This window comes from Equus quagga, chromosome 8 (assembly GCF_021613505.1).
Source record: "Equus quagga isolate Etosha38 chromosome 8, UCLA_HA_Equagga_1.0, whole genome shotgun sequence".
NCBI lineage: Eukaryota > Metazoa > Chordata > Mammalia > Perissodactyla > Equidae > Equus > Equus quagga.
The window spans coordinates 109,230,417-109,251,024 of NC_060274.1; the positions used below are offsets into that span (position 1 = coordinate 109,230,417).

Consider the following 20,608-nt stretch of genomic DNA (forward strand, 5'->3'; position numbering starts at 1 on the left):
CACACACACACACACACACACACACACACACACACACACACACACACACTGGAATACTACTCAGCCATAAAAAAGGACAAAATCGTCCCATTCACAACAACATGGATGGACCTTGAGGGTATTATGTTAAGTGAAATAAGCCAGACAGAGAAAGACGAACTCTGTATGACTCCACTCATAGGTGGAAGTTAACATATAGACAAAGATAACTGATCAGTGGTTACCAGGGGAAAGGGGGGGTCGGGGGAGGGCACAAAAGGTGAAGTGGTGTACCTACAACATGGCTAACAATGATGTACAAGTGAAATTTCACAAGGTTGTAAACTATCATAATCTTAATAAAAAAAAATGGCCTCACCACAAATGTTTGATAGCACATATAGAGGTAGCTACACCTTGTATGTAATAGACTTGTTAAGCAATGTGTTAGGTGCTACTTTATTTGCGAGCTTATGTATTTAATATTCTGTGATGTTGCTTTATATTACTTGTGTGCATTCTTAAAGAGCAATAGATTTTGTATCCAAGGTGATTAGACCTGGATATTGAGATTTTCCTAATTCTACTCTAGAACATATCAATTTAGTATATGATAAAGGTGACATTTTAATTCGGTGTAGAAAGGATGGCTTTCCACAAGTGGTTTGGGGACAATGGCCTCTCCATTTTGGGGGAAAAATTAGAGCCCTGTTTCAAACAATGCACAAAAAATACGTTTTGGATGTATTCAGGTTCTGAATATAAAAATCAGAACTATAAAATTACTAGAAATAAATAAGAATATTTTTATAATTTTATAATGCAGAGTTAAGATGTAAAGCAAAGGCAGCTTTTTTTTTTTTGCAAAGGGACTTAAAAGATTGAAAGATTCAATTACACAAAAAAATTCCATATGTTAAAAGATATCATAAACAAAATTAAAAGACAAATAGGCTGGAAGAAAGAAAAATAATAAATAATTTCTACAAATCTGTGAGAAGACAACCCAATAGATAGAAAAGTGGGCAAGGGATATGATCAGGCAATTCCTCAAAGGAGAAATACAAATGAGCTAATAAACATGTGAACTCGTAAAACTCAGGGAAATGCAAATTAACCTGACACCAATTTGCATCCATCAGATTGGCACAAATGGAAAAGGTTGAAGAGGGCATGAAGAAATAGGCACTTCCATGCCCCATTGCTGTGGGTATAAATTAGTCTTTTTGGAGAGCAATATGGCTCTCTAACAATATTGCATCTATAAAAATTTTAAGTGTATATTCCTTTGACCCAGAAATTCTGTTTCTAGAAGTACTCAGACACTTGCATATGCATATATGTAAAGGAAGCTTTGTTACAATATTATTTGTAATAGTGAAAACATTGACAGCAACCTAATCATCTGTCACCTTATCTCAGACAGCTAGCTGCTTTTTTCTTTGGGCTAGAAACTAAAGCCCATTTCCCTGGTTCTGGTAAGCTCCTGCTTACTCCCTGGGGTAAAGAGTGAGTATTTGTGAGGCAGTGAGCACATGGACGAGAAGATGGCTCACATCACAGATATTCGCCCCTTTAGCTGGATGTTCCCTTCTGGATATTAAGAGTTCACCTCTGCATACAAGTTCAGTTTTAATTTTTGATTTCTCCATTTTCTAGTGGGAGTTCCTGAATCAGGTAACCTGATTTTATTAATAGCAAGTGATTTTTAGGAAAGTGGGATTTGCACATGGAGAATTTAGGGGGAGGTTCAGAGAACTACTTTAAGAATCTAAAGCCCAATTTCATTTTGGTCAAGGTTCGTGAGCCTATACTATATCTCACATAATGAAAAGTAATGCTGAATGTCCTTGGCATTAGCTCTGACAAAGTCCTATGATTTATTAAAAATAAAATTTGACTTTCTAATATGTTAGTCACTCTTGGGCTATAAATATATATAAAGAAATCTGTAGCTACTGTAAAAAGAAAGAAAAGTTACCTCTTTACACCTAGCTATGAAGACTCCTTGACAGAATGTTTAATATTTATCAAACATAGATCAGATGGTCTTTACCCAGCAGTTTAATTTGCATAGATAATGAAATTATTTGCAGAAGCCATCAAGTGAGCTAGACCAGTGCTGTTTGATAGAAATATTATATGAGCTGAAAAATTTAAAATTTTCTAGTAGCCACATTTAAAAAGTAAAAGACAGGTGACGTTACTTTTAACATTTCTGTTTAACCCAATATGTCAAAAATATCATGTCAACATATATTCAATATAAAAATTAGTAATTTTGCATTTGTTTTTGAGTACTAAGTCCTTGAAATCCAGTGAGTATTTTAAATTGAAAGCATATCTCAGTTTGGACCAGCTTCATTTCAAGTGCTCAGTAGTCGTGTGTGGCTAGTGGCTACTGCATTAGACAGTGCAGGACTAGAGTATAGGCTCTGGAAGACAGAAACAGTGATGGTCTTATTGTAGCCCCAGCACCTGGCATGGTTCCTGGTGCATAGCAGGTGTCCAGTAATATTTTTGGTTTAATGAATGAATGAGTGGATAAATATAAAACCACCTTTTCACTGACTCCTCAACCTTTAATCCATGTGAGTTATATTTGTCACAAAAATAGTTGGCAATAAATTTATAATGGAATGCCTTCTCTGCTGTACAGCATTTAGAGAAAATCCTAGAATATACTGTCTGTCTTTTCTTATTTTCCAAAAAGCGGTTTTAAAAATTATCTGTTGGCTCCAGATATTAAAGCAAATTACATTATAGAAATTCTTAAGAGTCCCCATCTTTTGACCATAGCAGCTCTATTATGTTTTTTCTTTAAATTTGTCTTGCTAATTCTTAGAAGCATCTGTGTTTTGAGGAGAAGACCGTTGCATAATCCGACCCCTGTCCCCGAAATCCTGTCTCTCTTAAGCACAATAATATCAAAGTCCACTAAGAGCTGTACACTGTTTTGATCGTCCCTGTCACTGTTTACTTTGACCTGAGGTTCAAGTCAATGAAATGTCTAGTATCTGTTAGATATTTCCAACTGTTTTAGCTGTTGTGGGTGATACAGGACGATGTTCCACATGGTCTTTGCCCTTGAAGACTTTATAACCTATTTGGGAAGAACAACAAACAACGAAATGAGTAGAGAAAAATTAAATTTGTAAATTTGTTCAATGTTTTCTGTGTGTCTTAGGCTTGGATATAGAAAGGTGAAAGCAAATGCATTTCTCTACCCTCAGATAGCTCACGGCTGCCTCGGAAGATACATATATAAACCAATAAACAGATTTTAACATAATAACAAGTATAATAAATCTGTGAGGTACAAGAATAATACCGCCTTATACAGGTGAGGAAGCTGAGACTTAGTGAGGGTCAGTGACATGCTCAAGGTAGCGGTTAGAAAGAACCTGGATTCAAATCTAGGTTTGTAGGAGCCCCTCTCTTTCTTCCATACCACACTTTCTGTTTCAAGCTTCCTAGAAAGAAATTGAGTTCTTCACTTGAGCTAAATCACAGCTCATGAATAAATTTTCTAACTGATTATAGTTTGCCTAACATTATATTTATTCATGTATTTACATAGTTATGGTGTAATAATTTTATTAATTATACATGTATATCCTAAATTTGAGTAGTATGGTACTGAACTGTAAGGGCCGTAGGGTTGTATTGATGAAAAGGAGCTGTATGGGCTGGACTTGGAGGTATTTCCACAGCTGTCACTGGAAGGCAGCTAGCCTGGGCCAAAGTCTAAGGGAGGACTGGGCTTTCCAACCAGAGAGACAAATTTCAATAGACAGCAGTGGGAGAGATCAGGACAAGGCTATGTCCCGAACGGCTCTAAATTGCTGGTTGAGGACTTCGTACATGAGCAGTAAGAAACCATCAAAAACTCAAACAGGACTAATAGGATGTACTTGAGTAATTCAGTGATTTGTGGTTTGTTTGTTTTTTAGTTTCTCTAGATCTATGCAGTTTCTTTTCAGTTCTTGTTTAAAAGCCTACCCTAGGAAGTAGGATTTTTATTTTAAGAAATATATATATATATAAGACCTATGTTAGGTTGGTAATGTTTATTTATATAACAGATGTTTATTAAGTGTCCAACATTGTCCTAAATATTAATTAATGTTATACTAGTATCTATTCCTAGTATATGAAAGTAGATAAGTCATTAGGGGAACAGACAACTATAGTAGCTTCTTATTCCATAGAATATATGTTGAAGCATCTTTGGTTCTGTAGCTATGTAAGGGTTTGTGTAGGCTGGTATAGAAAATTGTAAGGATAATAGAAATAATATAAAGTTTTAGTTTTTTTTACTCTAAAATAACCTTTAAGTAGTTTTTAGTGAACTAGTTGATGTAATTTAAACTTCAGAAAGCTTTCAAATAGAAACTGTAGAAATAGCTTTTCTTAGTAAAGCTCTTAATAGGATGGAAGATGCTCTTTGAGATAAATGTAAGGATATTCTTTCTTAACTGCCATAATGTCTGGAGTGGTATTTAAATTCTAAATTTTGCTATAACTCTTTGAAAGCCAGTTTTCTTTTTAAGTGTGTAATTATATATTGTGGAAAAATCATAGGTTTTGTGTGTGTGTATTTTTATTTATACGTGACTCATTCACATTTGTGATTATATTTATGTAGTTCTCTAATATTTTGGTTTAATTTAGTTGGCCTGTGTTCGTTTTTTCCTCCTCTGAGGAAATAAAAAAATTTGTCCTGTTAGCTTTCAGATTATCAAACCCCACCTCCTCCTTTTCTTGAAAATTTCAAGCCATTTTCTTGAGTTTATAGTGCTGTTTTCCCTCCCTTGGAAAAAATCTTTTTTACAGTTATCAAAATCTGAAAGTAATCATAGGAAATAGAAATGGAGACTAGCTCCTTAAAATCTTAAGTAGTGTGTGTGAATGTATAAGATAACCTAAGCAAATAAAAAATACATCCCTGTTATAAATCTTCCCTGATCCCCTTTTAAAGCTAAAATGATTGTTACCAAATTTTGTTTGTGCTTTTAATCTGCTGGGCCATCTGTGGAAAACTGTCCTCTTCTCTCCTAGGCCACAGACCTCCACCAGCACGAAGTGGACATCGTTGTGTGGCAGATAATACCAATCTATATGTGTTTGGAGGTTATAACCCAGATTATGATGAATCTGGAGGGCCAGATAATGAAGACTATCCTCTCTTCAGGGAGCTTTGGAGATATCATTTTGCTACAGGAGTATGGCACCAGATGGGCACAGATGGCTACATGCCCCGGGAATTGGCATCTATGTCACGTGAGTACAAGCAGTTCTGAACTTTTGACTTTACAAAATGTCTGAGAGGTCATGTTCCTTGTTAATAATTTATAATAATATTGTAATATGATTAAATCCTGTTAATAGATAGACTTTTTACTCTGGTAATAATATAGCATGGTGATGCAGAATCACTTGGGAGCTGGATAGTCCTGAATTTGAATCTAGCTATTTACCATTTATTTGCCAGATGATTTTTAGCCTCAATTTCCTTACCTGTAAGATGGGAATCTCAGAGGGGTCAATATAAAGTGTCATATATATGCTAGGCAAAATGTAGTAGAAGAGCAACAAATGGGGTTTATAACGATGATAATAGCTATTGAGCAAAGTACTTTACACATGGTATCTGTTTACCTTACAAGATCCCTGTGATGCAGGTACTGGCATTATTGCCATTGTACAAATGAGGAAATGGAGGCGTTAGAGCGGCCCTCAGGATAATGGCTAAGAGCGCAGGCTCTGGAGCCAGACTGCCTGGGGTTGAATCCTAGCTTGGCAGTGTTCTTTTTAGGAAACCCTCAACAAGTTATTTAAACCACTCTCCGCTTCTGTTTCATTATCTATACAAATGGAGAAGATAATAATAGTAATAATAATATGATATATAATAATAATATAATAATAATCAGATAATGCCTCATAGGGTTGTTGTGAAGATTAATTTAGAGAGATTAAATAACTTTCCTGAGGTCACATGAGAATTTAGACCCAGCTCTCGCTGGCTCCAGCACCCATGCTGTTGACTCTTACACTGTATCAGTTGAAGAACTGGTTAAAAATGCCATTGAAATAATACAGTAGCACTTTTTGAGAGTATTTGCCATTAGAAAGAGCAAGAAAGTCTGTGCGAGCCTGTGTGTGTGTGTGTGTTTGTGTGTGTGTCATGGCAGGAACAGAAGAGATAGAAGAACACCAAAATTACCAGCAGGATATTGGTGTTACTTTTTATCTGGTGGAGGATTAAGATGACAGAAGCCATAATTTAAAATGTAGAGATCAGGGGCTGGCCTAGTGGCACAGCGGTTAAGTTCACACGTTCCGATTCAGCGGCCTGGGGTTTGCCGGTTCGGATCCCAGGTACGGACATGGCACAGCTTGGCAAGCCATGCTGTGGTAGGCGTCCCACATATAAAATAGAGGAAGATGGGCACGGATGTTAGCTCGGGCCAGTCTTCCTCAGCAAAAAGAGGAGGAACGGCAGCAGATGTTAGCTCAGGGCTAATCTTCCTCAAAAAAATAAAATAAAATAAAATGTAGAGATCATTCCCCTGGCAAAACCAGAATGATCCTTTTATCCCTTCATCCTGAGTTCCACTGGGTCTTTGCTAAGGCAAAGATGATACTTCATTTTCTTCTGCTATGCTACATACTTTAACTGTCTTGAGTGGCAGTGGTGTACTGTAGTTCATATCATTCAGTATTCTCATACGCACTATTTCATGAGTTCCGCAAATATCTATTGAATACATGTCACATACCTAACAATGAGCTATATGATATAGTCCATATGGTGTGAATTAGACATTTTTCTGCAGAACTTTGAAGTAGTTAGATGTCGATGGTCTGAGCTATCTTCTGAGAGCATTAAAGCAGATTTTTTTTTAGTTTCTCAGTTATTCTGAGTTTATGTGGGAACACATTGCAGGTAGCCAGTACATAAATGGAATTTGTGCTTCTCTTTCTCCAGTTGTGCTGCATGGAAACAACTTGTTAGTGTTTGGAGGTACGGGCATCCCATTTGGTGAAAGCAACGGCAATGATGTCCATGTCTGTAACGTGAAGTATAAGAGATGGGCTTTACTCAGCTGTCGGGGAAAGAAACCCAGTCGTATATATGGACAGGTACCAATCTGTGGCCGGTCATGGTGATTGTATTTGTTCAGATTTTTCTAGTTCTGGGGACAATGTCAGAATATTTACATCACTACCAATTTTTTTAATGAAGAATATATTCACTGTGGTTAATATTTGATTTTTCAGTTCTGATATGAAATTATAATTTGCAAATCTGGTTGCTTGCCTTCTCCTTTCTTTTTATTCCCTCACTCTTTGTTTCTAGTATAATTTAGGATCATGATCTAGACCTGTATGGAAGTTTCTTTAAATGTCAGGACCCCACCCCACCTCCACTCCCACCCAATGAGAGATTGGGCTACATATGGTCTGTATCCTGTCATCTTTAGAGTGATATAATTCTTTGACGAGTTTTCTGACCTAAGTAGTAGAGTAGATGATCCCTCACTTGGTAAGAGACTTTTATACAGATGGATCTGAGCTAAACTCAGATGTTGTAGAGATTAGTTCTAAAGTGTTTCAAACCTTAGGTTTGAAAAGTTATATCCAGAAAGATAGGGAACAACTCACCATATCTCAGAGACCCTTTGAGAGTAATGGGCTAAGCTTAAAACAACCAAGCTTTGGCTTCTTTCTCACATGGCTGGCATGAGTACTGATAAGTAGCTTCTGAATTATGTGTAGAGGCGCATACTGGAGAACTCTGTGTCCCATCACAGGAGGCATTTAAACTCTAAGAGATGACCATCACAAAAACTGAACTTACATTAAAGGAGAATCTGGTGGAAAATGTCAAGTTTTTAGGACTGCCAACTCTAGACTTTTTACTAAGGGATTCTGGTGATTTCTCTTCATATCTGCTTCTTCTTCCTGAGAACATTTTTGTTCCGACTGCTTAGAAAGAGAAGCAGCTTTCCATGAAAGTGCTCATGTCCATGATGTGTAAATTCTTTGGTTCGCTAGGACCCTTAAGGATCATCTAATCCCCTTGCCTATCTAGGTAGAACCTTCTTTCCAGTTGAACAAAGCTTTACCTTTAAAAATAATCTCTGGGTTCTCTAAAATCTTTAATCCGTTAAGGGTCTGATATTTTAGAAGGTTAAAAAGTACAAGAGAATTTTGTAAAACCTGATTTTGGGATATGTAATAAGTTTACATTCTTTAATCAAGTGTTAATGAGTCAATCTTGTTCACCTTTTCTTATTATCCAGGCCATGGCGATCATCAATGGCTCCCTTTATGTCTTTGGAGGGACAACTGGCTATATTTACAGCACAGATCTGCACAAATTAGATCTCAATACCAGAGAGTGGACACAACTGAAACCAAACAACCTATCTTGTGATCTGCCAGAAGAGAGGTGAGGTTATAGGATCCAAGCATATTTATTCTTTCTTGCTAAGATTTGACTTTTTTCAGAATATTGGTAATATGGTTTGAAGAAAATCCGTTAGCCTGGCTGTTAGATCCCAGTTCAGCGTTAAAGAAGGGTCTTCTTTATTTTCTCCTGGACTATAGAAGTTTTTTCCTGTTATTTCCTCTTCAGTTTTTCTGCATTAGGATGACAGTAACACTTTGAAGAAGACACCAATGGTAGCAATTGCAACTAAATATATTCCTGACAAAACAATTACTTCCTAGTTACTGTTTGATTTCCCTTCTTAACTTGCATATTAGAATTCACTGGCTCATTTGCTCACAGCTCTATACCCAGAACAGGGCGAACAGGGCACAGTGCCATTCCCATAGTGGTACTCATTGAAGGTTGATTGGATGGATGGATGATGGGTGGATCATGGACGAAAGGAAGGGAGGGAAGGAGGAAGGGAGGAAGGGTCATTCATTTTAACTGCTCTGTCAGACACTCAAAGATCACATGATTCTCTCTAGTTGCCTTCTAGGAGCAATTCTAGATCTTTCACTTTTCTGATAGCAGTTGTCTCTTCTTAGAATTAAATTCACTGAAAAACTTAAAGAGAGTTTTTTCCCCCCTCCAGTTTAAAAGCAAAGACAGTAAACAGTTTTTTATTCACTCTCTTTAGGCTGATCTAATATCTCTTTGTTGCCCTTAAACAAAATGGCATAAAGGTGCTAAGGAAGAATTTATCTTCATTGTAATGCGTTAGGAGGCTGATTATAGCAGAACTACCATGAGAGGACTTGGAAGATGGACTGTTACTGGAAAAATTTTGATGTAATTTATTTTATCAGCACCAGGGCCTTCAGGGAAGGGAGGAAATAGATTAAGTTTTCAAAGCATTTTCACATGGTTGCCTTCTTTGAATCATTTTATGGACATATAAATTGTTTCAGCTTCTAGCTAGACTGCTTGGATAAAAGTTCTGGTAGGTGTTTCACATTATATTCACAATTCTATCTAGCATAATCTTTTTGATATCTTTGTAACTGTTAAATAAGTATCTTAATTTGAAAGTCCACAGTCTAGAGTTTCTAATTAAATGTAGGCAGATCACTTTTTAAAACTCTGTAATAATTTCCTCCCTTATACAAAGTTATCATAAAAAGATTATAGAAATCTAAGAAATACAAATAAGCAAAATGAAGAAAATAAAAAAATTTAAACGCAGAGATAAGCAGGGTCAACATTTTAGATGTATCCTTACAGTCATTTTCTTTGCGTATTTGTGTATCTATAAATTTTTAATGGGATTATAGCCTGTCTGCTCTTAGATAACTGTTTTTTTTTTCCAGTTAATGACATGAAAAGAAGTTCTCAATATGTTAACTATCCTCTATGGCTACATTCTTATTGGTTGCATACTAATCTATTTTATGTATATTCTAAAATTTATTTAACCAATTCACTTTTTTTGAATGCAGGTTATTTCTAATAATATGTTATTATAAAAAATGATGCAATAAAAAGCCTTGTGACTAAATTTTAAGTAGATCATTTTTCACTTCATTGTAAACGGATTTCATTGTATATTTTCAGATACAGACATGAAATTGCACATGATGGGCAGAGGATTTACATCTTGGGAGGTGGTACTTCCTGGACAGCTTATTCCTTAAACAAGGTATATTTAGGGGGAAAAAAAAGAAAAAGGAGAAGGATATAGAGAGGCATGTGTCATACTAAGCAAAATAATTCTGTTACTGTAGATATTTTAATTTTTGAGCAGGTTCTTCATCAACACCTATTTTGTGTTAGATGCTCTTTATTGTATAAGGCCAAACTCTGCCCCTGATATGCTTTCTAGTTGACAGCTGCATTTATCACACACTGAAAATACTTCATATCCCCAGCATAAGCTGGAAGAGGAAAGTGACTAAAAGGAAGATATAGTAGCTTGGATGGAGCGACTAATTAGAATTGGAACCAGGATTCTCAGAATGTCACTTCCCTCTCCTCATCAATGCTGTATATCTAAAAAGAACAGGCATGTTTAGGGCTACATGTCACTAACTTTAGAAAGTTGAGCTCTGAAGGGCTTTTATTCATCCATCTCTGTGGCGTTTCTAAATCCACACATCCCAGGTGAAATCTAGATTAGGCTACAGGGCTCCTAGTCTGCTTTGGAACCTTATTGGTCTTTTTCAGGTTTTGTCAAAGCTTCATTCCAATGTTTTCTTACCAAGACTTGCTTTCTTCTGTTATAAAAATGATACATGTTCATTGTATAAAATGTGGAAGTTGCAGAATTCCAACTTTTTTATTTCATTTTTTCCTGTGATTTTTAATAATTGAAATCATATATGTGCTTAATTGCAACTGCTTCATTTACTGTTTTGCCTTATGTTAGAATTAGGAAAGTTCAGAGAAAAGCAAAGGAAAAGAAGATTTTTCAACCAAGAATATGTGTTTATACAGGCTGTTGTTAAAAGTCAGTTTTCAGGTTAGCTAAAATTATTTTTGTGTGTATCTTCTTTTTTTCTCTCTCCAAGATCCATGCATACAACCTTGAAACGAATGCATGGGAGGAAATTGCAACAAAACCCCATGAAAAAATAGGTAAATTTAAAATATTGATTTATTTATCTTTAATAAATGTATTTTATACTTTTACTTGTTTTGGAAGGTAAAAAGTAATTTTATTGAGTTATATGACAAGTAAAATATCTGTTGAACTGGTATTAGAAATTACTTATACTCCTTAGGTCAATTATTGTTCTTCCTCAGCAATTGAGCAGAGACTTTTAATGAGGATTGTTGAATTCTGTGGAAGTAGGGAAATATGGGTAGGATAAGAAATAGGCACTTAAATCAAGATCTACCTGTCACTTTGTGGGTACAGGGGCTTAGGAAAGCCACTTGTAACCCCTGCCCCCTGCCACACCACTTGACTTCCCTGGCCCCTTAACATTTTACTGTTATGATGAGACTTCTGATGGCTTCATTTTAGCGTGAAATAAGGAAGGATTGGAAGGACTAGTCAGTATTTGCTTAATGCAACAAAGGGATTGTTTTAAGTGAGTTGCTCATAGTATGTCTTTCACTATGTCATAGCAACATTATTCTTAATCTTTCTATGAATAATGGAATTTCTGTGTTTATGTGTTTGGCAGGTTTTCCTGCAGCCCGAAGATGTCACAGTTGTGTTCAAATAAAAAATGGTAAGGATTCTAAATAACATTGTTTCCATTTTTGTAATTGTAAATGCCAAGAATGTCTTATTTTTTAATGATAGCTCCTTAAAAGAGGTGTACCTTTGGGAAGAGTCTATTTCTTGTAGTTTAAACTTAAAGGGCAATCCGTAAAGTTATGTCTCTCTTAACAATTTTCATAAAGTAAACTAATATAGTGTTTGGGTTCCCTTAGTTATCAGAGAACTGGAAAATCAGTGATAAATAAGCTTTTATTATACCGCCTGATGTCTACGGTTACGGTGGGTAATACTAATAATCTTGCATTCAAGAGACCTTGGTGGGGGGCCAGCCCCATGACTGAGTGGTTAAGTTTGTGTGCTCTGCTTTGGCAGCCCAGGGTTTGTCAGTTTGGATCCTGGGCACAGACCTACACATCACTCGTCAGGCCAAGCTGTGGCGGCATCCCACATAGAAGAACTAGAATGACTTGGAACTAGGATATACAACTACGTGCTGGGGCTTTGGAGAGAAAAAAGAAAAAAAAGAGGAAGATTGGCAACAGATGTTAGCTCAGGGCCAATCTTTAAAAAAAAAAAAAAAGACTGCCCTTGGAGGGGAAAAAAGAGAGAGAGACCTTGGTGGATTAAAATTGTAATGACTCCTTCAGAGTGTTATTTTATAAAGTTTATTCTGTTCTCCGTCTCATGCCAAATAGAACTCTTAGCTCATTCTTTGGCTGTATTACAATAGAGGCATTGTATGGCTTCAGAAAGCAGCTGTGGCTACTTTATCTAAGTGTGACAAGTGACTCCTTTCTGGGATAACCTTCTTGTCTTTTAATTTACAGCTTATTTTATAGTTTGATACACCACCTTAAATTTTTTCTGGGAGGAAGATGTGTATAAATGTGTTTGATATCTTGTATCCTTTCAGCAGCTTAGCTTGGGTTTTACTAGGATTATGCTGCCATCTGTAGTACAGAGGTGCTTTTTATTATGCTTCTGCTTTTTGGATAAGATTTACAGATAGTGGCATTGTTCAGCTTTGCCTCTCTAAGAATGGAGCTGTACTTTTCTTGAATCCTAGCCAAAAAACTTTCCATTTTTTTAATAGTTTAATCAAGTATTGTCTTAAACTTAATCTAGTCCTGAATTAAGACATCTATTCATTTGATTCTTTGAGGCCAGCCACCATACAAATGGAATTCAGCCTTAGTTTTGGGCATTTAGTTTGAAGGTTCACATGGCCTTTGTTACAAGTTGTCCAATTAGTTATAACTAACTGATTTTACAAAAACAAAACAACAAAAAACTTTGATATTGGGAAGGTTTTGTTCCTGACATAAATACTTGTACAGATCAAATGGGGCTTCAAACTGTCTTCTTGGGGCTGAAGAAAGCTTGGAGGAGCCTCTTTGTGCCCCTAAACTGAACATCGCAGTCAGTGTTTCTCCTCAGGTTCAGTGTCTACATAGATAAATCTCTGTCCTTTTTAGGATGTCATTTAAAAGGAGAGTTTGCAAACTGTGGTGGCTTGTAAATGTGTTTTGTTTGCCTCATATGTGTATTTGAATTTTTTGAATTAGCAGCTGATACTTAAAAATCAAAATGTTTCATTTTTTTAAAAAAAATCCAGATTTCCAGCTTCTCTTGAAAAACTGGAAGATCTGGCAATTGCTGCCCTTAAGCCTTGCATGGTATCGATCACCTGGAGCTGTATCACCATCTCTCCCGTTGGAGCTGTTTGTTTCCTGGACCTCCTACTTGTTTCTTTTCCTCAGACCTCCTTGCTCATTCACTTTCCATACCTGGTACCTGTAGGTATTTGAATTTGAGAACTGGGACATGAAGCCTCCTGAGAGGCTTAAATCCTTAGTCCAGCAAAGACTCTCACATAATGTCCAAACTATTGAGGGACAAGAGAACAGCAGGTGAGGACCACCCAGCTGAAGTCCTCTATGGTGTGGGGAAATCCACTGAAGTGGTCCTGTGTCAGCTAGCCGTGTGATCTACTGCAAGACGTGCTATAGCCGTGGTTCTTTTCCTTTGTGTGATCTTGGCTCTCCCTTTTTTTTGATAGATGTGTTTATTTGTGGGGGCTATAATGGAGAAGTGATCCTGGGAGATATCTGGAAGTTGAATCTGCAGACTTTTCAATGGGTAAAGCTCCCAGCTACCATGCCAGAGCCAGTTTATTTTCACTGTGCAGCTGTTACACCAGTAAGTTTTCATTTTCATATCTTCTTTACATAATTGCAGATGATAAGGAAATATTTTTAGGGATATTAGCAAGAAAAAAAATATTCTGACATTAGCAAACCTGAGATTAGGAATGTGTTTTTAAAACTTTCTTCCAAACCTAGTTCTTCCTCTGTGAAAAGAGGAGAAAAAACATCATATACAAGTTTAAAAGAGCAGCATAAATGTGAAATGCTATGCGTGGCATCCAGGCCCTGACAGTGATAGCAAAGGTGTTTCCAGGAAGGGCAGAATAGTTTTACCTGCAAGAGGCCATGTTGCTGAAGATCCTACTAGGATCTTGAATATGGAGACCTTTACTTTTATCTTTGTATTCCCAGTATTTGGCACAACAGATACTTAATGTAGTCTTAGTTTAATATTTGTTGAAGTTGTTGAAGTAGAAAAATCTATAGTTTTTTCCTTAGTAACTCATTCATTATTTAAACCCTTTTTGATCACTGAACTTTGTTGGGATCAGTGTGGAAATTTTTTGTTTCACCTCATCTTAATTCAGCCTACTATGAATTTTTTTGCTGAATCTTCAGCCTAAGTATCTGTTTCTCTCCCATTTGAATTTATCCTCTCTTGACTGCCATTTGTTCGTAGGCTGGTTGCATGTACATTCATGGAGGAGTAGTGAACATCCACGAAAATAAACGGACTGGGTCATTGTTTAAGATCTGGTTGGTGGTACCTAGCCTGCTGGAACTGGCATGGGAGAAGCTGCTTGCGGCCTTCCCTAACCTAGCAAACCTCTCCCGAACACAGCTTCTGCATCTTGGACTCACACAGGGACTCATCGAGCGCTTGAAATGAAGATTTCAGGACTGTTCATTGATACTGGAAATGTTAATTTAAAGAGACTCCTTTATTTATGGGCAGTGTAGAATGTGCTACAAAGAGGATTGGTTACCCTGATCAAGGCCTTATTCAGAAAATACATCAGATGCCTTTCTGTAAATTCATTTTAAGTTTATGGAATCTCACGTTCCCTTATGCTACCTTCTTTGCTTCTCTCCCTCCTTCCCTAATACACACACACACACACACACACTCACACTAACACTCACATACTCCCTCTTCCTTGATGAAGTTGAGGGAAAGTCTGAAAGTACCTTAATAATGTTATGAATCAAGATAAAGAATTTTTTAAAGGAACCCTAAATATATGACCATGTCATCCAATGCTCTACAAATTAAAGCAACATCATCAATAAAAACAAAAATAAAATTAAAAAATTTTAAATCCAGCAACAACAACAAGAAGTTTTGGGGATAGAACAAGAAGGCTAACCTTGAGAACCTTGCAGGTTGTATGTAAAGCTAGATATTTAACTTCCTGCATCTAAAGGAGTAGCTAGATCTAATGGCAGCAGTGATTGACATCTTGCTGCATAGATACCCACACCTGTCCTTTGACTTTGGAGGAAAGGTAAGCAGCTCAGCAGCTCTTGATTAGTGATTTCTTTTCTCCTCCTTATGGTGCCAGCAGTGGTTAGAGTTGGCTTGTCAAAGACTTATGTGTGTGTTATAGTTGTGCTGTTTATTGTTGCTCTTAGAAATTACGGCACCAAGAACATTTCAAATCAAGAAACACGGTGGTCAGAGTTCTTCGTTCTGGGCAGTTTTGAAATTCTCCTATACTTATTAATGGTTTCAAGTATCTCTTTGATTTCTTCATGGGGAATTGGAGACCCTAAATATGTGGCATAAATGCCATGGGACATCAACGTAAGCTCGTGAGAGGCCAGAGAAGGGCAGGGCAGGGAGAGCTTCTGCTCTGGGCTGTGAGCTTTGCCTGTCAGATTGGCCACTTCCTTTCAGAACTTGTTTCTTTTCTAACTCTGGGCCATGCAGCTGCCATTTTCCCAGGCAGTGGGTTTTATCTCTGGAAAGCCAGTTGGCCCTTGATTTTTCCTTGGCTTACTGCCTCCTTTTCTGTCTGCTTTAATGTGCGTGGTGCTGTGAATAATTGTCTAGTAACTGTATGAAAGATCTTGAGGGAAAAGCCACAGGCCATCCTTCCTGAAGAACTATATCATTTTAAAGCCAGCATGAGGAAGGAATGAAAGTGAAGATCATTCCATTTTTGGCGTGGAATTTTAGTTCTGGTTTGTCTTGTGTTGTTTTTTAATTCTAAAAAAGAAATGACCTAAATTTTCACTTGCTTTGCCATCAGGCTGCTGGAGTAGTTGAGCGAGTCGCTGAGACGTGAGCATTTGGAAGTCCTTAGGTGTATGAAAGGTGCTGCAGGTACATGAGAGGGCACAGTGCCCATCATCCCGTTGGTTACCTCACAACAAGAGACTCAGACGGGAGATTTGGGACACACTTTTCCTTTAAGTGCCTCTTTTTCACTTAGCTTTTGAAGTTATTCTTCTTTTTCCTTCATCCCAGAAGGGAATCTCTTTAGCTCATGTGTGGATTTAAAATCACCTTTGAGTTATGGCTAAAAAGGTGCCATTCAGTGTTCAGTTCTGGGGAAAACAAAACAGTGGCCTCTAGACTTGGACTCGTAACTTCCAGGCCTTATTATAACATCCCATCCATGTTGGGTTGAGTTCATGGAGCCTGTGTTCTACAGGGTCTTATAATAACCACTTACCTGTGAGTTTGGGTCCTTTTGGGGAATGAGGGGTGTGAGGGAGAAGCAGCAAAAGGAGCAACTTCTGGGAGTTCCCACCCCCATCTTGCTGTGACCAGTCTGTTTGATATTTAACCTCTTACCACCCACTGCTAGGTTTGTTCCAATAACAAGCTTTCTCCAGAGCAAGTCAGTCTGAGCAGCCCCATTAGTTCAAAGCTTTGCTGCATGACTCCAGCCTGGTCTATGGATATTTGGGGGATTTAATATCCAGAATTAAACAAGTCATGCTGTCTAGGAAGGTGAAGGATTTTTGTGATGGATTTATATAGGGACCAAAGACTGAACACTCAGCCTCTGTACTTATCCGCCCATGGTCCTTGGGATATAAGCAGGTCTCTAGCTCTGCTATACCAGAGAGCTAGAAAGAGAGTCTGGTTCAATCCACACTTGCCAGCATCCTTTTTTAAGCCTTCTGAGAGCAATCTTCTTTGAGATGGACTTTGGAGGCCTCACATCCAAGACCTTATGTGTGATGTTTTCATAAAAGTACATATCCTTGGTCTAAAATGTCTTCTTTTAATATAACACTAGTGAAAATGATCTAGTATAACCAGCTCTGAGTGCTGTAGAACCACGCATATGCACATGATCTGGATGCCAAACGAGACTGGGTGTATGACTAAATGTAGATGACTAGATTTTTATATAAGGGTCCCCAGGCCTTTTCGTACCTGTACCCAGCACTCTGAATTCGTGACACTGTTACTTGATTTAGGAAGGTTTATGCCTGCTGCTTCTCTGCCTCTTTGAGGTACTCCCAGCCATTTTACTGCAGTCCTGTAAATTTAAGTGCAATATATAGAAACACATATGAATATATACAGATTATATATACGATGTGACTATAAAGCAGGTAGACTACTTTTTAAATTTCTCTTGGGGAAGCCAGCTCATTAATTGAGTTAAATTATACCAAGAACTTGAGATGTTATCGGCTGGCTTAAGCCAACTCTTGGTAAAGCTGGATTTTCAAGTCCATATTTTCTTACTCGGATTCTTAGAGACTTTCGTTCCTTGGGTTTGTTGGATGGAGACCTTCCCCCAGGCATCTTTGTACTATCTCATGTTTGCATATCTTCCTACATTTCCTTGCCCAGGAACAAGGAAGTCTACCTGTAAGGAGTTTCCTAAATGGAGAATTAAAACCTAATATTTAATACTGTCACTTCTCTTATGTATATACTAATTTATCTGTGAATGTAATACTTTATTAAATGAAGAAAATGATGCTTTCTTCATTTAATAAAGTATTTTCCACTTCCTGGAAAAATCTATAAGCCAATATAGAATAGATTGAAATTTTAATTATTCTTCAGTGGCCAAACTGAAACCCTTTCCACTGGCAGAATCTTTTTTCAGGGCCCTAATGACGTGATGTAGAAATTTGCTCTAAAATATTCATGTCCCTTACATAGCTAGATTTAAAAATATAATAAACGTTAGCATTTCTAAGCAAAAGGTATATTAACAGTGACCTTTGGTTACCAGGCGTAGCAAGAGTAAAGCACAGATCATTGAAATCCATAGATAATCAGTGTTTCAACTTTTCTATCAAACGATTGATTTCTATTTCTTCTTCCTCCCTACCCCTTTCCCACAAGCACCTCATTTTCAATGGAGTGGGACTAATGAGTAGTTAGAAATGGGAAAGGAAGAATCACGGAGGGGCTGGAAACCAGCAAGCTTATAAGCAGCCTGATGAGCTGTAATTGGTCGATTTGATGACAATTGTTGAAGGCTGAAATTAGGACCCACGGGTGGTAATCCTGAGTGTAGATGTTACTCTTCACTCCTCTGCTTGGCCTAGTCTCCTGCCCTGAGTTCTAGACTCTCTCTCCTATAACCACCAAAGAGCTCTTAGCACCTATGGGAGCAAAAAGCTGCGTATGATGCAGAGGAAGTCCCATCATTTGAACGCATTTCTTTGGCTCTTGACAAATACTTGCTTTTTGCCTATTCTTGCAGGAGCCTTACTTTTTCCTTTGGAAGTACCTTTTCCAGCCATATAGCTTGGCATGTAGGAAAGGTTGAATTATCCTGTAAGACTATGTTGGTCTTACAGTTTGTTTTTATATGGTCTTACCGATGTTTAGAAAGTGACACCAGTTTCTGAATTGTCTACCTGCCAGCACTCTGATGCAGCACAAAAAGCCATTTTCTTTATTCTTCATTGTTCTAAGCTCCACGATGGATGAGGGTTTATGGTCCCATGATCATAAGCTCCAAAAATTGGTCACCATTAGCTTAAATTGCTTTGGTTCCCCAAATACCTCGGGACTCTAGGTGCAATGGCAGGGCCTGAGATAGACTTGGTAGAGTTCTGTGACCTCCACGTGCACCGCCACCAGATCATGTCCGGCAATGGTGTTTCCCTTCTAAGGTGGTTAGATTCGGTGAAAAGTGACCTCTTCCCTCATCTGGTGTTACAAAAAGAAGTTCTGAGTTGTGCTTCAAAAGTGATACCACTTTTTAGTATAATTTTTGTGGGTTTTTTTTTCCACTTTTTAGAGGTTTTTTAAAGGCCCTGCTCAGTCAGTGTACAGGGTGAGTCCAAGGCAGTTTCACCAAGCTGTAGTAATTGCTGTTTTACTAGTTGCACATTTAGAATACAAAGGAGGCATCAGAAACACATCTGCTTTCTCTAAAGCCACTTCCTTGTACAGAGTCTGAGCAGGGACAGCACCAGGCATCTCCCTGTAAAGGCACCTGCCAGCGAGGATTTTACTGGAAGAACCTAGACAAGAAAGGAAACCTCGGTCACGCACAGTCTTTGAGGGCGAGCCTGGGCTTGGGCTCTTCGTACAGGGTGTGCTTAGGCCACACATGATGCTTGCCTTACTTTAAAGCTATTTGCCACAGTCCTGTTAAATAGTGTGGAAGTCCTTTTGCAGTCTGGTGTGCATGCCATATGATCAGGACAGCTTTTCCACCTTACCTGGTTTCCTACCAGCAAGTAGGAAATATAGTGAATTTACCCTAAAATGTCCAATCTGTATTTATGTACCTTGTCAGTGTTTTGCTGTTGGTTTTCTAAAACAATCTGATCAATAAATCTTATCCAGATCTATTTGGGTCAAGGCCACCTTGATTGTCTGACGGTACCCGTGTGTATGTGAGCTCACCTGTATGACCTAAGCATCAGTCCGACCGCCGCCACCCACCTCTCCACCACCCCACCAGGCTCCAGTTTGCTCTCAAATATCTGTGGGACATCCACCTTCCACCCTACTCACTGTGGGCTCCTCTCTGCTCACCATCTGGAACTCCTGGACACACTATAGTCTCCTCAAAAGAACGCTGCTCCCTCCAGGACATCAGCGAGGGAGTGACTGGGGCAGGTCACTCTCCCTTTTACTGCCTCATCCATACATTCCCCAAACCACCGCTAGACAAGTTTAGATGGATGGATCAAGGCTTTTCCGAAAGGCTGGAAGAGCTACAGGGAATTCACAGGGAAAACGTGAAACTTTACATACAGAGTCGCGACTGTCTTTATGATTCAAGGGAAAAGCCCCAGCAGGAGGCGAGCTGTTCACAGGCGTCCCTTGGGGATAAAACCACAGTCCTCAGTTCTGGCCTTGGTCTTCCAGATGCTTCCCTCTCGAAAACGTCTGCTTTGTGTCACTTCACCCTCTAACAGGATCCCTTCTCCCAGCAATGCTTCTCCCAAAGTCTCAAGTCCAGAGGAGGCATGGACACTCCACGTCTGTCACGTTTAAGGTCTCCCATCCAGAACTGCGTACATGCCGCTTGTCTTTCAGTCTTTCCATTGACAAATACACCTTCCCAGAACAAATAATCTTAAGATATTATAAAATAAATCTACAAGGAGAAAAAAGATAGAATTCCTACCCCTTAATTAATTTATAAGGCTTCCCATCCCATCTTACAGTTAATTCTTTACATTTATTTGCAGAGCAGTCTTGTTTCCTTTGGTTTATTTCTCCTACCACTTCTGAAGGACACTCCCCTCAGACCTACCAGGAGTAAGAAGTGGATCCCATACCTTTCAGACTTTAGACCAGGCAGAGCTTTGCAGTGAACTCTTCTTTGTATCTGATTCGGTTCTTAGGTAAGCCCGTCCAAGCTT

At 38.2% G+C, this 20,608-nt stretch overlaps 1 protein-coding gene across 3 annotated transcripts in view; it reads left to right on the top strand.

The window, feature by feature from the left end:
• Nucleotides 1-19,585, top strand: part of KLHDC10 (kelch domain containing 10) — a 57,726-nt gene extending 38,141 nt beyond the window's left edge. For all 3 annotated transcript variants that reach the window (XM_046670660.1, XM_046670661.1, XM_046670662.1), the window contains 8 exons: nucleotides 5,041-5,262; nucleotides 6,974-7,128; nucleotides 8,292-8,440; nucleotides 10,037-10,121; nucleotides 10,990-11,056; nucleotides 11,611-11,658; nucleotides 13,711-13,850; nucleotides 14,478-19,585. In XM_046670660.1, coding sequence (XP_046526616.1) covers nucleotides 5,041-5,262; nucleotides 6,974-7,128; nucleotides 8,292-8,440; nucleotides 10,037-10,121; nucleotides 10,990-11,056; nucleotides 11,611-11,658; nucleotides 13,711-13,850; nucleotides 14,478-14,687 — 1,076 coding nt within the window. In that variant the 3' untranslated portion in view covers nucleotides 14,688-19,585. The remainder of the gene's footprint in view (nucleotides 1-5,040; nucleotides 5,263-6,973; nucleotides 7,129-8,291; nucleotides 8,441-10,036; nucleotides 10,122-10,989; nucleotides 11,057-11,610; nucleotides 11,659-13,710; nucleotides 13,851-14,477) is intronic.
• Nucleotides 19,586-20,608: the final 1,023 nt, after the last annotated feature.